At 43.8% G+C, this 17,460-nt stretch overlaps 1 protein-coding gene across 1 annotated transcript in view; it reads left to right on the plus strand.

The window, feature by feature from the left end:
- The first annotated feature begins 8,137 nt into the window (after positions 1-8,137).
- HUS1 (HUS1 checkpoint clamp component) overlaps positions 8,138-17,460 on the plus strand; it is a 17,298-nt gene continuing 7,975 nt past the window's right edge. The window contains exons 1-5 of the mRNA XM_003797749.3: positions 8,138-8,287; positions 8,862-8,989; positions 9,089-9,265; positions 11,294-11,401; positions 12,774-12,848. Of these exons, the coding sequence (XP_003797797.1) occupies positions 8,236-8,287; positions 8,862-8,989; positions 9,089-9,265; positions 11,294-11,401; positions 12,774-12,848 (540 nt within the window). The 5' untranslated portion in view covers positions 8,138-8,235. The remainder of the gene's footprint in view (positions 8,288-8,861; positions 8,990-9,088; positions 9,266-11,293; positions 11,402-12,773; positions 12,849-17,460) is intronic.

Raw genomic sequence — 17,460 nt, forward strand, 5'->3', positions numbered from 1 at the left:
ACAGTCATCTTTCTTACTGGCAGTAATAGTAATGATGTTGGCATCCTGTGTGTTCCCTTGGCTCTCCTAGGTTGGAAAATAAGGTATAGAATTCTATCTCAACTGGTGGCTATTAATTCCAGTGGGGTGGTATAAATTTAGAGTGCTGGCTTTAAATCAGGAGATGTATATCAAGGTTCTAGGAAAGACATTTGTGTTTCTTTCTTTTTTTTTTTTTTTATTAATGTGTGTGTGTTTTGTTGTCATTAATCAGGTCTAGGCAAAGGTTCAAACTCACTGCCCCTGGTGTGTGGGGCCAGTGCTAGTGCTGACCACTGAACTACAGTGGTCTGGGAAAGGTGTTTTTGGTTCTAAGAAAGAGAAAGGCCCCACATCTCCTGTAGTGCAAGTGAGAGAGTGTTGTCACAACGTTACTAGAAGATTTTGAAATGCAAGGATAGGAAATGAAATGTAGTCAGACCTCCTGAGAACAGGCGGAGGGCCAGGAGCTACAGCTGTTCTTGCTCCAGCTGCATGGGGGGAGGGAGCGTGGGAATGGTGGGGATGGCTCTTCAATGACCACGATCTCCTCCTACCCTGCATCCCATATGCATACCCCCTGGCAATGGGACTCTGCTGCTCCTCTCATCCAGAGATGTTCTGACAGATTAAACTTCTGGGAAGGGGCTGCCCTTCCAGAGCTAGCCAATTCTTAGCAATAGCATATCATTCATATGCAAACCGACTGATGGAAGTATCTACCCTCACACCAGCTCCTTATCTCACTTTCACAACAAGCCATTATTCCCCTGGTTTGCATCACCCTGTACAAGTAGACACCACCAGATAACTAGAGACCACCTCTGCAGCACAGAGCCTGCTAACATTATTCCAACTAGCCTGTTCTAAGCTGTTCACTCTGCCTTGCCCTGCCTGGCCCACAGAAACCCCAGTCAAGGTTCTGCCTCAGGCTTTCTCCTTGCTTCTCCTCTGTCTCCTGATCAAAAACGGGTGCTTCCCCACATGGCCCTGAAAAAGGGTATTGCTCCAGGGCCTCAGCCCATCCCTGTGTGTTGTCATTCAATCACCTCTGTACATTTAAATTGGAAGAAATTACTTGACTCTATAAATTTATTCTCATAGGCTGGATTTAAAAGAGTCCTCTCTCAGGAACTGGGAAGAAACATGAGAAATTGCAGTTACTATTGCTAACAACGGAGACTGATCTGCTTCTCCAACTCACTGTACCTGACCTGGCCATGGCTTGCTCCCACCAGTAGAAGGTGATGGGAGTAAAGTTGTAGTAGCTCTGGAGCCTAAGACTTAAGAGACATCATAGCTTCTACCCTCCTCTTAGACCACCATCCAGAAACCACCTTGTCAGCCAGCTAAACTAGCCTGCTGGAGACGAGTGGCCAGCTCCATGGAGAAGAATAAGTCACAACATCCAGCACCAAATTTCAGACTGTAAGTGAAGCTCTGCTGGACCTTCCCACGCAGCAGAGCCTCAGCCAAAGGCAGCCTCATGAGATAGCTCAGGGGAAGGCAGCAGAGGTGATACCAGAATTTCATCTTATCTCCTGGATGGCTTGCCAAATCTGATACCAGACTTTCAGTTTCTTGGTCTTGGTGATTTGAAGAATAAATCCGTGGACCATAGGTCAGTGGCAAGACAGAATTTACTTACAGAAAAGAATTCAAAAACACTAAAGTTCCTGGTAGGGAGAGAAAACCCTAGTTGGGAGAGAAAAGCTCTCTCCATTTTTCTCTTCCCTGTCTCTCTCCATTTACCAATATATATAGGTGCATGGGTTCCTTCTACATGAGGCCAGGAAATGAATGGACACAGTCCCTTCCACTGGAGCAAGGTGAATGAATGTACTAGAATGGACACAGCCTAGGAAACTTACATGAAATTGACCTAGGTATAGGAAATGGGGGTTCTGTATTCAGTAATAAGTGTAAAGGGGAAGGAGACACCAAGGTGCCTGTGTCTCCCCAGCAGTTGTCCAATCCCTTTGGCTACTGGAGCCTCCGGTGGGGGAAGGAGGCCCCCTTCCCCTTGCCTACACTCCAGCCTGCTGGTTCCTCTGCCAGCTGCCGCTGCACCAACACCACTAAGGCGGAGGCAGCTGGTCCTCCAGCCCAGCTCTGCTGAACTGGCTAGGGCGCCACCTGTCCTGTATCAGAGGGACCACCCAGCCAACATTATAAATCTCTGTTGATGCCATAGGATCTGGCTTCGTGTCTTACATATTACTGAATAACTTATACCCAGGCTACATGTTGCTGGAAGCCTACTGGGAGAATAGCCAGACATATATGAAAATATAACTTTGACCCACAATCAGCAGCAACCTGTCTTGGAAGCCAAACCATTCTCTACAGCAACCAGCCCAGGACGCTAACCTGCTGTCCAGGAGTCAGACCACTCTAACAACTGATCCAGGAAATCAAGCAACTCCTGTGATAATTGGCCCCCAAAGGCCAGGACTTGATTAATACATAGCAGCTTCCCTAATTTTTGGCCCTACTTTCAACTTTGGACCAATCTGAGAAGGCCAAATATGCTCACCCAACCAATTATTAAGAGGCCCCTCTCTCGAGAGCCATGGCAGCTTCCCCAGGATGGCGGCCTCCGTCAGGGCTCACCTTGAGCCTTCCCTTCCCACTGTAAGTCCTCCTGCCCTTCTGCCTGCTGTGAGTCTCTGCCCAAATGCAGATGATAGTGGCTGACTCTGAATAAATGGGCTTTGCCTATTCTTATGTGGTTAGTCTTCACTTATCTCCACACTATTCAAGTGTTTTTCTGCAGGTCAAGTGTAAATAAAGCCAATGCAGTCAGCAGGAGCATGTGGGTCTCTGTGTACTTGGACACCTGGTGACACGCATTCTCATAAGGAATACGGGACTCTGCCATGGCCGACATGTCTGATTCGACACCTTTTCAGGATGAGTAGAAGCTTACCCCACCAAGACTGAGACAGCTGCTGTGGTAAGCAAAAGTCTACTGGAGGACATCATTCCAAGGTATGGACTCCCCACTCAAATAGGGTCTGACAATGGCCCGGCTTTTATCTCCCAGGTACAGCAAAAAATAGCCTCCCTCCTGAACATTAATTAGAAATTACATTGTGCCTATAGGCCCCAAAGTTCAGGACAGGTAGAAAGAATGAACCGAACCCTGAAAGAAATTTTGTCCAAACTCATTTTTGAGACTGGCGCAGACTGGATATTTCTCCTCCCCTTCACTCTATATAGGGTTAGAAACTCCCCTACACCCTAGGCCCTACTTTCTATGAAATCCTTTATGGAAGACCCCCTCCTATTATTCCTAATATTCATAACAATGTGATAACAAGTATAAATGATAAAAATTTCCATCTTTCCCTTTGATGCTATCAGCAGGTGCAAAAAGAAAACTGGAACCTTCTTCAGGCCACTTACACAGCTGGCCCAGTTCCTGAACCTCACAGGTTCCAACCTGGAGACTGAGTATATGTGAAAAGACACCGTCAAGAAACACTTGAGCCCCGGTGGAAAGGATCCTATGTTGTAATCCTAACAACCCCCAACGCTCTCAAAGTGGACGGCATCGCCTCCTGGGTGCATGATACGCACATCAAGCTTGCAGATCCTGCCACAGACAAGGGAGACTTCACTTCACAAGGGGAGGCTCGTCGGGATGAGAACAATCCCTTAAAGTTAAAGCTGAGGCACTCTTTGCCAGCACCCTGTTAATGCTACTGCTACTACCTGTGTGTACATCATACCCTGATTTGCACCAACCCTTAAATGTAACTTGGGTGATCATAAATGCCCTTACAGGAACCATTGCTAATCAGACCTCAGGCATCCACCCACGAGGCACATGGTTCCCTGCACTTTTAGTAGACATAGATAAACTTGTAGATACTTACCCTTACCCAGACTGTTTCTACATATGTCCAGGACATTTGTAGAGGAAGCTTATTTCTGTGGGATGTGGGAATGTGTATCTACCAGAGAGATCTGGTGGGAGGTCCCAAAACAGGGGGATTACATACAGGTGAAAAAAAGAAAGAAACCCCCCCCCCTTGCCATCAAAAAGGATCTCCCTGGTGTGACCCAATAAGCATAACCTTCACCACTAAAGGTATGGCTGCACAAGGGTGGGAACTTGGAAAACAATGGGGCAAACGAATATGCTCCCCCAGAGGAAAAGCCAAAGGAAGTATTTTCACCCTAAAAGTAGTATATGAAATTCATACTGAAAAGCCAATAGTAGTGGAACCAAACCCTATCTGGCAATTGGATTTAAGTAATAATGACACTACAGATTTAAAAACAGCTGACTCTGAGCCCCTGCTCTCGGATATCCTCACTAAAAACCTACCAAGTGCTAAATAAGTCTAGGCCCGACCTCACTGAATCCTGTTGGCTATGTTTAGATGCAAAGCCACCTTATTATGAAGGAATAGCCCTTCCAGATAATTTTACTCTAGTAACTGAGTCAACAGCTTGCCGCTGGCAGCAGTGCACTGGGCCCCATCTCACTTTACAATCTGCTACAGGACAAGGAACTTGTGTTGGGAAAATGACCCCTTCTCACAAACGCTTATGTGATAAAGTCCACCACTAGAATGGGACAAGATACCTCATCCCACCCAGCTATGGGTTGTGGGCATGTACAACTGGATTGACCCCCTGCTTACACACCCAAGTTTTAAATTTAACTCGAGATCTCTGTGTATTAGTACAATCAATCCCCAAGCTTACCTATCATGAAAAGGAGACTATAATTCTAGAAACAAAATTCTCCCAAGTCAAAAGAGAGCCTGTCACAGCCATCACCCTCACTGCAATCCTAAGTCTTGCTGGTGTGGGGGCAGGAGTGTCAGCTCTTGTTTTTCAAGACCATAAGTACAAAGCTTTAAGTGAAGCTATAGACCTGGACTTAGAAAAGATGGAAAAAGCTATCTCACATCTCTAGGAATCTTTGACCTCCCTAGCTGAAGTAGTGCTTCAGAATAGAAGAGGGTTAGACTTGTTGTTCTTACAACAAGGTGGACCATGTGCTGCTTTAAAGGAAGAATGCTGTTTTTATGTTAACCATTCAAGAATAGTCAAAGAATCAATGGCATTAGTGAGAAACAGACTACAAAAACGTAGACTAGAGCAAGAACAGTCACAGAGTTAGTATGAGTCCCTCTTTAATTGGTCCCCTTGGTTAACAACCCTAATATCTGCAATAATTGGGCCAGTAACCCTACTCCTGCTATTAATGATTATAGGACCTGGCATTCTAAACAGATTAATCTCTTTTATCAAAGAAAGAATAGACATGGTCCAGGCATTGGTTTTAAAATTCCAGTATCGACAAATAAGTCAAGACACTTCTCCCCAGCCCTGAGCCCAGGATAGGGCTCAGACATGATCTAGCTCAAGGGGGGAATGAGAGGGAGCAGCTATGAACCTATTTTTTTTATTATTACTATTTTCCTTGCTTTGCCTTTAAATAGTAGTGGTAGTGGCAAAAATAGAAAAAGATAAAAGAGCTGGGGAAGAAGGAAGACATGGAGGAGAGGGGGGAAGAGGCAAGAGCTGCAGGAAGCTCCAAGGTCATAAATCAAATCAGGTATACAGCCCAGGTGGCAGCAACCAATCAAAAGTTCACACACCTCCACCCCAGCTAAGACCCCAACCACAGAGAGGCAGTTGGCCTATCAGAACCCCAAGACCTCCCTAGTGACCAATGAGTGACCAGACACTAGCTTCTTCCTCAGCTATCTTCTTCAGCATTTTGTTGCAACCCATAGTACCTTGCGAGAAAGTGTATAAAAGTTTCCCTGGCCTTTGTTTAGGGGCCACTCCCCACTGTTTCTGCTTTTCTCTTGGGAGTGACCCGAGCATATGCCTGATAAGAATAAACTTGCTTCTTCCATGTGTGAGTATGGACTCTCAGTGGTGATAATTTAGGCCTTAACACCACCTCTTTAAAATGGGAAAAATAACACATTATCTTTGGTATGTTTATGTTACCAAAGTGATGTCAGAGTACAGTGCTATGAAACAAGAGCTATCTCCCTCACTCATTGTCAGTGTGTACACAGGGCTTGTTCCATGAAACAACAAATGGCGCTCTCCCTCCTTCTGGGTGGGTGTGGGTGGTCCCCTTCCTCAAATCCCATCCCTCACCACCAGGCCTGACACTCTCACGAGCTCCACACATATCGATTAAAAATTATTTATGGAATTTATTGAAGTATTTTTTTTTCGACATCTAAAAGATGAGTTTCTAAAGAGCTGCTTAGGCAAAACCCCAGCCCTTAATATGAGTACGATTCTCAAAAGACATCCCCTCATGCTACCCTAGAGTATGCTTTCCCTCATTTTATAGTTTTTCATGCTAAAAAAAAAAGAAGACAAATACTGTCTTTCAGATTTGATGCAGAACCTCTGAGCTGTGCCAGTTTCTTTGCCCTTGGGTAGTTTTTCTGACATTAATGGCTGACAGCAGGGCTACAAATAGTCATTTCTTCCTTCAGGGACTAAAGGAAATGAGCAAGATCCTGAAAGACGCAGCCAAATGCAGTTGCTTAACAACTAGGAAATCTGTGATTCCTACTTAGGCAGAATTGACTGTCTTTGCAGCTATGAAGAGTTTAGTTTCCTTACTGCCAACCCTACATCCTGACTGACGTTTTATGTGTACCAATGTTATTGTATTTCAGTTTCTAAGACAAGATTAAGGCATTTCCCTCCCCAATAAACAAACATAATGAACGGCATCAATACGGTTCCCCAGATCATTGTATGACTGAATTACCAATCCCTGAGGTTTGGCTGTTTTTAAATCAGAAAGCTATTAACTAGCTAGATGAGAGCTGCATGAATATACATTGAATTAGAAATCATTGGTGCATGGGGCAACCAGAGATCTCTAGCGATCTCATTCCTCACCTCGAAATCATTTGGGAAGAAAAGAGGAAAGTAGTGTGAATATATTTACTATCTATTCAGAGGTTCCTGAATTAATACGCTAAACCTACTTAAAGAAAACTGCAAGAGCTCATAAAAGACTATCTTTTTTCCAGAAAGAAAGATAATTACAACTCAATTTTATTTTTCTTGGGTCAAATTTCTACATTATTTGGGCTTTCGTCAATGTAGAATGTATAATAACACTTCTTTGAAAGTTTAAAAAACAGTTTCATCAAATTTTATGACCAATTTGCAGTAAAGATCATGTTATGAAACATTGTTTACACAGGTTAGTTAGATATCTTCTTTAATTATATTCATGACCTACATAGAACCGAACTTGTTTAATAAGTGATGCTGAATTCTTAAAATTTCATTATAAAGTAGTGAAAAGGTTGTTTTGTTGGCATATATTTGAAAGTAACATATCACATTTGATTTGGCGAGCAATTGCACGTAACAGTGTAGACTAAATTAGCTTCATGTTATAGTCTTAAAATAGGCAAAAACTGTCTGCAATTTTTGTATTTTGCGCTTTTTGGAAAGTCTGCATTATCACTATTAATAGCTTGTTTCTATATTTCGAGTTAAAGGCAAGGTTTTAGGCTTACTAAAAATAATAATTTTAACATAGGTAATCTTTAGTTTTAAAAAACCAAGTTAGATACAGTTGCTGGTGTTTTTCCCCCTTTAACATTTCTTTTTTAAAAATTTAAAGCCTTTTTACGTTAATACGAGGTGCGACATTATCTCCTAAGGTCAATGTTCTTTAGGCATCCTCATCAGCAAGCATTATTTTCCTCAAATTTAAAAACCATGTAAAACAATCTTGAAACCTAAATCAAGATGCTACTCTGCCCAGGTACGGGATACCATCATCTGCGCTTAGAGGTCTAGTTAAGAGATAACTTTGATTAGTCCTTTACAAACAATTGCTTTTATCTGGATGTTTTAAAACAGAACTTGAAATAGGTGTCACAGAGTTCTTTCAAAACATGAATCCTCAGGACCACTTCCCCAACCTAGAGGCTGACGGTTCCGCCCCCTAACTGGACGCAGACCCCGCCTTCACCGGAGAGGAGGCCGGACTGGGACGTGGGGGATTCCACCTGCCGGATGGTGACAGGAAACCCAACGGCCCCCGGCGTGTCCCCGGGCGGACTCCGGGTAAAGCCGCTGACCCGGGGCCGGGCGGAACCACTGTGCGCGCTGCCGCGTTTCCGGGGGGGGACCCTCAGGACGGGACACCGTGTATCTCCGGCTGACAGGGCTGCGGCGGGGCCCGGGCCGGCTATGAAGTTTCGGGGCAAGATCGTGGACGGGGCCTGTCTGAACCATTTCACACGTGAGCGGGGAGGCGGCCGGGGAGCGCGGGGCGACGGAAGAGGCAGGGCGCGCGCGCCGGGGGCCCGGCGCGAGGACGGGCCCGGGTGGGTGGGTGGGGCGGAGGGCACCTGCGAGGTTGAGGGTGGGTTCTGAGGGATGGTTCTCAAACTGGATTCCGAAAGGCTGGCTTCTTTGTTGCTGTCTTGTTTTGTTTTGTTTTTAAACTGGCCAGTGCAATGCCTGGCATTGACATTCCTTCATCTGGGCCCCAGGGTCCTTCCGCGCCGACTATGCCTAACCTTGGCGTTGAACTCTGTGCTGCGCTACCCGACATAAAGTTTGTGTTGAATGAATAAATGGCCTGACTCCTTACTGGAGCACGGATGGTGAATGCTGCACACCTCCCAGGGTGGTTGGGAGACTGGCACGACATCAGCAGTGTGAAAAGTACTTTCCAGTGTGATACCTACTTAAACAGCTCTTTTTCCACCGGCGGGTAGCACCGTAATGAACTGGAAATTCTACAAGATAAGTTGGCCTCTAAGATACCTTATGTACATTTTAGTAACTTCTTACTTTACCCTGTGCTTTAGGAGTCAGTAACATGATAGCAAAACTTGCCAAAACCTGCACCCTCCGCATCAGCCCTGACAAGCTGAACTTCATCCTTTCAGACAAGCTGACCAGCGGAGGGGTGAGCATGTGGTGTGAGCTGGAACAGGTGAGCTGGAGTTCCCTACAGGCCTACACACTCCACTGAATTCCCTGGAATGGCCACAAATGCCCTCTTTTCTCTCCTCCCCCTACTTGGTTCCCTTAGGAGAATTTCTTCAGTGAGTTTCAAATGGAGGGTGTCTCCGCAGAAAACAATGAGATTTATGTAGAGCTAACATCGGAAAACTTATCTCGAGCCTTGAAAACTGCCCAGAATGCCAGAGCCTTGAAAATCAAGCTGACTAATAAACACTTTCCCTGTCTGACAGTGTCTGTAGATCTGGTAAGTAGGAAGGACAGGGTTTCTGAGATTTTCCACAAGGGTCTTGGCTTCAAAGGACTGGAAGTAATTAAGCCTAGGCATTTTTTTTTTAACAATACTGATGGAAACCATTTGATTCTATTTGAAATTAAAGATCAGGTACATAACTTGTTTTTTATTTAAACATTAAAAAAATTTTTTTTTCCTTTAGAGGATGCTGCCTTTTCTAAGCAGTAAAACACCTGGCATCTCTTAGTGGTATTGTCTTGTTCTCCGCACTCCTCAGCTCTCCTCAGAGCAGGACAGGTGTATCATCATTGTTAAATGAATTTTGAGTGAATGAGCTGAGAACACTCTACTTAGATTTGGTATTTCAACTTTTTTGTCCTCTGTTCTTTGGGCATTTTTGTTTATTCATGTTCCCTTTGATGCCCCCATCTGCTGTAATACCTTTAAGTGACAGCTTTCCTTTAATCACTCACCTGTCTTACATGCTACTGCCAGACGAATTTAGTGCACAGCTGTCCTATACACATATACACACACACACCCCAGAGTGGCTTTCACTACTCACAGAATGCAGTTCATACTTCCTAAGATGACCAGAGTTCTTCACAACACATTCTGGAGCCCAATTGCAAACTACTACCGTACCCTCTGAGTGGTTCTCTGGGTGTGTCCCAGCTGCCAGGCATTGGTGCATTGGGGCTTCTACTCACAGTCTCTCTCTTCTCACTCTCTGAAGCCTTGTCTCCTTCAGTGCTGGGTACCAGTGCCACCTCCACCCTGACCTTCCATTATCCTTTCAGCAATCCTTTATATGTTGTATGTACTGTCCCCATCTATAGGGGAGTACGATATTCAGTTTCAAGCTTTCTATGGAAGAGGATCCCTCAACTTTTCTTCAAAACTTTTTCTTAACTCTTTGCAGGCAGGCAGTTATGTCATAAGGTAAGTTTGGTGTATTTCTTCAACTGCTTAAAAAAAAGCATGATCGTAACCTAAAATACTTTTCTGTCTGAAGTACAACATACTGTGGTCTATGAGATTCATAGACACTCCTAGGAATAGATAAGTACATACAGTACAACCTCCGTAAGTTAACCACTCAAGGGACTGTAACAAACTGGTTATATAATAAACATATCTGTCCTGTGGTCACCATAAGGAGCTAGCCCTACTGTATTGACACATATATGTGGTGCATGTGTGGTCTATGAGAATTAGGAAAACTTGAGGTTGACCTAATGTAGGGAGGTCATCAGCTATGGAGGTTCTACTTTAGTTTGTCTTCTAGCCATATAGAAACTGCAGTATCCTGAGTGTCCACAGAGCAAAGGATGGTCTTCTCTGAGTTGCTTCCTTGAAGCAAACCTGCTTCATGGCTTTGTGTGTGCTGTTTCCCTTGATCCCATCTTCCCATGGCTGCTGCCTCTCCTTGTTTTGGTGACACCTGAAACACCACCTTACATAGGGCTGTCCCTTTACCTTTCAGTCTAAAGAGTGTTCCCCTCCACTCAACCTGGTTACTCTGCTGTGCTTTCTCAAGGTTCTATTGAGTGTTTCCATGGAATTTCATTTGTTTTCATATTGATCCATTTATTCCTCTGAAACCTTGGGTACCTTTTTGTCTCATTCACCACACTCCTCAGCTCCCTTCAGAGCTGTGCCCACAGCAGAACAGGTATATCATCAATGTGGTTCAGTGGATTTTGAGTGAATGAATTGAAAACATTCCACTTGAATTGCTTTGAGACAGAGTCTTTGCTTTTTTGCCCCGATAGAGTGCTATGGCATTATAGCTCACAGCAACCTTCAACTCTTAGGCTTAAGCAATTCTCTTGCCTCAGCCTCCCGAGTAGCTGGGACTACAGGTGCCAGCCCTATCTCCTGGCTATCTTTAGAGATGGGGGTCTCTTGCTCAGGCTGATCTTGAACCTGTGAGCTCAGGCAATCCACCTGCATTGGCCTCCCAGAGTGCTAGGATTACAGATGTTGTTGTTTAATAGTGACAACATAAAAATATTTTTAAATTTCTTTTCTTGGCAGTTATCTGTGTCTAGCAGTAGCCGCATTGTGACACATGACATCCCCATAAAAGTTATTCCTAGAAAATTGTGGAAGGACTTACAAGAACCTGTGGTCCCACACCCTGATGTAAGTGATACCTACGATCCTTGTTGTTGATCGCACTCCTTTGGAAGTTGTGATTTGAATTCTCTAGTTGTAGTGGTAGACTTACAGTGTATTTGATTTGAAAGTTATATAGTGCCTGAGAAGAGAGAGATACTCATTTTAAAGGATACTCAAGGAAAAAGTTAGAATATATGCCTTTTGTTATTTAGGTAAAACATCTTAAAATATCTTGTACATGATTAAAAATACTATACTATACATTTTCTGTAAGGAAAATAGAATACTATACATTTTCTGTAGGAAAATGTCATGCTTAATAACATCACTTAAAACTGAAGTAATACTTTGGAGGACAATTAGTATTTATTCATATTATTGGTGTTAGGTACCAACTTGGGTTTCACAGGACTTAATCCTTTTTTTGGCCTGTCAGGCATGCCATCCCTATGTGTGTAAGAGGGCCAAGAAAGAGGAGCCTCATGACCTAGAGCTTGGGTTAACAGTCCTGCTGATACTCATAGGAACCCTACAGTCCCTGAAAATAAAGGTGATGCCAAAGGGCCCTTTGCCTCCTGCTCACAATTTATTTAAGAAGAAATTACAAAAATATACTGGGTAAAATATTTATTTGAATTTACCAGAAGATATTTACACTGATTTGGAAACACCCAGCGTTTTACAAGCACTGTGAGTAACAGTCTCAGGTGCGATGCAGTGGCTGCAAGCTGTGTTTTGCACAGAGCTCTGGGTGTAAACAACCCTTAGAGGAAGGCGTCCTCTGAGTGCTAGGGTTTTTTTTTTTTGAGACAGAGCCTCAAGCTTTCCCCCTGGGTAGAGTGCCATGGCATTACAGCTCACAGCAACCTCCAACTCCTGGGCTCAAGCGAGTCTCCTGCCTCCACCTCCCAAGTAGCTGGGACCACAGGCGCCCGCCACAACGCCCGGCTATTTTTTGGTTGCAGCCGTCATTGTTGTTTGGCAGGTCCGGGCTGGGGATCCGAACCCGCCACCTTAGGTGTACGTGGCTGGCGCCTTAGCCGGTTGAGCTATAGGCGCCGAGCCAGTGCTAGGGTTTTATTCCCTGTACACTCCCATAGCGGCATCTCAGCTCAAGTGCTGTCATCCATCTGGAACCAGAATGCCCACAGGGATGTGGTCGCTGAGGTACTAGAGGCAGACATTCCATTCTTTAATTTGCTTGAACACCCATGAGTTAATGAAATTATAAATTTGGTGTTCTTTTTACATTTTTAAAGAACATTCAGAAAATATAAAAATGGAATTTCAGAGTTTTTGAGCATGCATCCATTCCAAAATTAGTTACAGAGCACCTGTCATTACTTGAATGCATTGTTATTTTTAATACTTGTGATTTTTCTCATTGCTTTTGTAGGTTAGTATTTATTTACCAGTCTTGAAGACTATGAAGAGTGTTGTAGAAAAAATGAAAAACATCAGCAATCACCTTGTAAGTTATAAGTTATAAGTTATAACTTTTTCAGAAACAAACTTGGAAGTACCCTGTGTGGACTGCTTGGCTGAGAGGCAGCTTCACCGGGGCCAAGGTGTGGGTACTGTCATGCTCACCCCGGGGCATCCCAGGCAGGCAGGCACCTCCTCACTGAGTCCCCACTCATGAGGACCTGGCTTGGTGTTGAGAACCTGCACATTGGCGGTTGTGCCTTTAGAAACATAATGCTTTTCAGCTCTCATTCACTGAGGAAATCTTTTATATTTGCCCCCAATGCCTTGTGTTTATATTTAGAATTTATTCTAAATTTATTCTATATAGAGAATTCCATCAGCAATCCCGCCTTTTTTCCTTATATTCTGGATGGAATGTTACATCTGTTTCTTGCAAATGTGTATATATGTTTTAATGAATCACTGATATGATTGACAGTGAGTTTGGAGTGTTCTATCTACTTGCCAAGTAACTTCAAGTGAGCCAAGGACAGAGACCTGCCACACTATAGCTGCCTTATTACAAGCAGCTGTATACCAAGCTGAGAGCCCTTTTTATATTTTTATTTTCTGTTTATTCTGTTAATACCTCCTACTGTCACTTGTCACCAAATGCTGCAGCATATGACAGTGATTACAAATTGTGTGAACTATCCTTGTTCACACCTAGAGTTTTCCCGAATTCTTCCTTCATCCACCCCCACAAAAATATATTTGATTGTGTCACTTTTAAAAACTAGCACCCATCTGATGGAGCATATACTCTTGCTCTTCCCAGTCTGCTAGGCCAGGTCTGCAGCCCATGTCTGCAGCACTGCATGCCCTCCCTGCACAGCCAGGCAGGGCTCTGACGCTCCCACAGTGCTGCTGCTTCTCCATTATGTCTCGCATGTAGTTTCTTCTCTCCATCTCCCCACAGACTTTCTCAGAGTTCACTGCAGACCTTTTCCCTTCTACTTTGACTAGAAGCCCCTGCCCTGAGCTCTATCCAGTGCACGTGGTAACACTGCTAGTGTCCCTGAATGCCTCCTGAACTGCCAGCTTCTTGAAAAGAGAAACCTTGTCTTAATCACTATCTTTGCATCCCACCCGCCCAGCATTGTGTTATCACTTAGTAGGCAATAATAAGTGTTGTTGTATGGATCTGGAATGAAGTTTCTCTCCAAGGAATCTTGGAAATTACAAACTTTTTTTAATCCTAGAAATTTTTCACTTACGAGCAGTACTGTCATAGGTCCTGCTTGCTTAAAGCTTTTCCTTCCTAACAATCCTTATAGAGCTCGTTTTAATTTAGAATTTCCTTTCCATGAAACAGTATCTCTGTGCTGACATTGGTGTCACCTGTGACTACTGTGATGTTGATCCAGTTGTCAGGCTGGCTTCCTCTAGGGTTACCCTAGGGACTTCCAGAGAGATTCAGAGAGCCTCGGGGAGATTCAGAGAGTCCCAGGAGAGAAAAGACACGGCAATTAATTGAAGGAAACATTTGTTTGTTCTTTCTGGACAATGGAAATGAGTCAGCAAAGTAGAGGTTGGAAGGGTAGTTTAGATAAAAATCATCAGAGGCATTTTGTTTTGTCTGAATGTTTAAGAAACGGAAGTTTTGTGGAGTGGCTACTGTAGTCTGGTATTACTGAATGGAAAGTTATCAAGTTAGAGTGGCCAAGTGTGTAGTGAAATCTACTTGGGTAACTAGAATTTTGTATTTGCCTATTACAGGCAGTAGAATAAAGGAAAATGGGTGGGATTCAACGTACTACAAATGTCCACCTCACCATCCGAGATGCTTTCCTCCTCCCTGTCTTCATTTAGTGATGATGGGGAGTGTTGTCTGTGAGACTCGTGAGCAGAAAAAGGAGGAGGGACTACCAGGAATCTACACCTTGTTCTAAGACATTGCTTCTAAGCTCCCCTGCACGTAAATCCCCGGGGGTCTGATAGGAGAGGTCTGGGCTGGGGCCCAAGGCTCTGTGTGACCACTTCCCAGGACGTACTAGTGCTGTGCCCTTTGGACCACATGGAAAACAGTGCTCTGTGCACTCTACTGTGCTTGAAATGTTATCTGAGTAATGGAGCTTTGCAGGATTGGCCTTAATGATTAAAACAAGGAAAGGAGTCCCAAGGCAGGGAGAACAGGAGTGGAAGAGAGGAGCTGGGTGGAGAACAAGTGAGAAATTAGAGCGGCAGAGGCCTGGAAGCCGGGCGTGGGAAGTAGGATGTCGTGATGTAAAAGGGGAATTCGTGGGCACTACACATCTGGGCGCAGCTTTCAGCCACACCACTTGGCGTGCACTCTAGTGCTGAGCATCACCCTAGATGGGAATAGTAGTGCAGTTTTCACAGGGTGTTTGCCACTTTTTGTAAGTTTAGAGTTATTGGTTTTTGCTGTTTATTGTTTCTGTGTTTGAGACAGCAACTCACTCTGTTGCCCATGTTAGATGCAGTAGCATCATTGTTGCTCACTACAACCTCAAACATCCTGTAGTTGGGACTATAGGCACACACCACCCCCTGGCTAATTTCTTCTTTTTCTTTTTCTTGTTTTTTTTGAGATGGGGTCTTGCTATGTTGTTCAGGCTGGTCTTGAACTCCTGGCCTCAAGCGATTCTCCTGACTCAGCCTCCCAAAGTGCTAGGATTACTGTGTGAGGCACTGTACCCAATCTATAGATAATTTATGATAGGTGCCCATTGTAATTATTCAGCATTCAACAAACCATAGGTGTAACTATTATTAAGGAAATCATTGAAAGAAATATGATCTTATCTTGATTCTTAAAAAAATCAACTGTGTTGATGTGCATAATATTTTGGATAACTGATTCATAAACACAAGTGATCAATGTTCATGGAACTGATTGCTTGTTAATTGTTTCAATTTGTATTGACTATACACTGCCATGTGCCAGACACCAAGTATGGTCAGGAGAGAGTTGGAATCAAATGTTCCATTACACAGATTTTACAAATTTGAGGAATGCCTGAGAGAGCATTTAAGCCTGAAGTGAATCTACAGCCATTGCAAGTTGCTCAGAATTTTTAGATACAAATAAGTATCTAAAACCACTGCTTTTTGAAAACAGTGGGAATTTACAGATCTTAGGTGGTATTTGACCCAAATGGGTATGTTAGCTTTGCAGAGCCCTAGTAAGCAGTGCAGAATACTCATAAGAATTATTTTATACATTTTATTTTAGTCAAATATTTTTCCAGATTATAAGAGAATGGGTTAAGAAATACAACAGTATATTTTGGGATTAGCAAAAGAAAAGGTAAATTTGCTAGATTATGCAACAAGGAAGTTTGGGGGCTTTTTTTGTTTGTTTTATCAAAAACTCAAAAATAAGAGCTCACTCAAGTTAAAAAACACTTTTTCATATTGAGTGAGAAATATTCAGACTTCACCACTTTGAAGGGACGCTAAGTAGTGTTCACTAAACATGGACAGGGAAGCAGAGCTGTGCAGACTGGGCGCCCTTTAGATTCCTCTCCTGCAGCACTTTGAGGACAGCCCCCACAAAGTAAGACTACAGTGCTTACCTTTCTGGTTTCCAGGGGTATTGTTTTTGTGTTGCTGGTTGGGCAGAATGCTACCTCGAAAACCTACCTGGGCTTTCCTGAGACCTCCCAGGCTTTAACAGTTGACAGGTATCAATATCAGGAGAGGTGCTGTGTCCCTTGGACAGGTTATCAGAAGCTCAAACCAGTGTGGCATATGTTTCACTTCTAGTTCTGTTCAGTTAAAATAACTGATTGATTGTTGATGGGGGAGGGAGGAGCTTGAAAGGAAAGACAGACAGACACACATACCCCCCTCCCCCACCATGCTCCCGGGGCTGGGAGAGCAGGAGAGGAAGAGATGAGGGAAAGTGAGGTGAGGTGAGGCAGAGGCAGCCCATGACATGGAGGGCCACAGCCAGCCTCAGGCCTGGTAACCCATGGTAGCCCCAGACCTTTCTGAATTTGGAAAGCTCATTTTCCAACATTGGAGTTTATTTTTTAAGTAAATGTTATGTTTCATGAAATGCTGAAGGCTTTATGGTCATATTAAATGTGCAGTTGTGACAGTCGGCTTGGTCCATTTATATGTACAAGGTGCCGATTTCCACATTCTCTTTCTGTTCTCCCCCTCTTGTTTTGTAATAGTTTCATTATGTCTCCATTGTCAGATAGGAAGTTATTACACATTGTTCTCTCCCCATAACTCCCAGTGTTTAGTTTTGATTCTATGGGTAGAAATAATGCTCACATATTTTGTTCTGTAACTTCTCCAGTTATTTATTTATTATTATTATTTTTTTTTTTTTGAGACAGATTGTCACTTTGGTGCCCCCGGGAGAGTGCTGTTGTGTCATAGCTCACAGCAACCTCAAACTCTTAGGCTTAAGTGTGTGAGGCTCCTGCCTCAGCCTCCCGAGTAGCTGGGATTACAGGTGCCTGCCACAATGCCTGGCTATTCATTTCTTGTTATGTGAAGCTTGTCTCTACCATATCACTCAGGAAGGACTGATGGGAACAGGGTTTTTTTTTTTTTTTTTTTTTGAGACGGAGCCTCAAGCTATCCCCTTGGGTAGAGTGCCATGGCATCACGCTCACAGCAACCTCCAACTCCTGGGC

This window comes from Otolemur garnettii, unplaced genomic scaffold, assembly GCF_000181295.1.
Source record: "Otolemur garnettii isolate 467f Iridium unplaced genomic scaffold, OtoGar3 scaffold00123, whole genome shotgun sequence".
Lineage (NCBI taxonomy): Eukaryota > Metazoa > Chordata > Mammalia > Primates > Galagidae > Otolemur > Otolemur garnettii.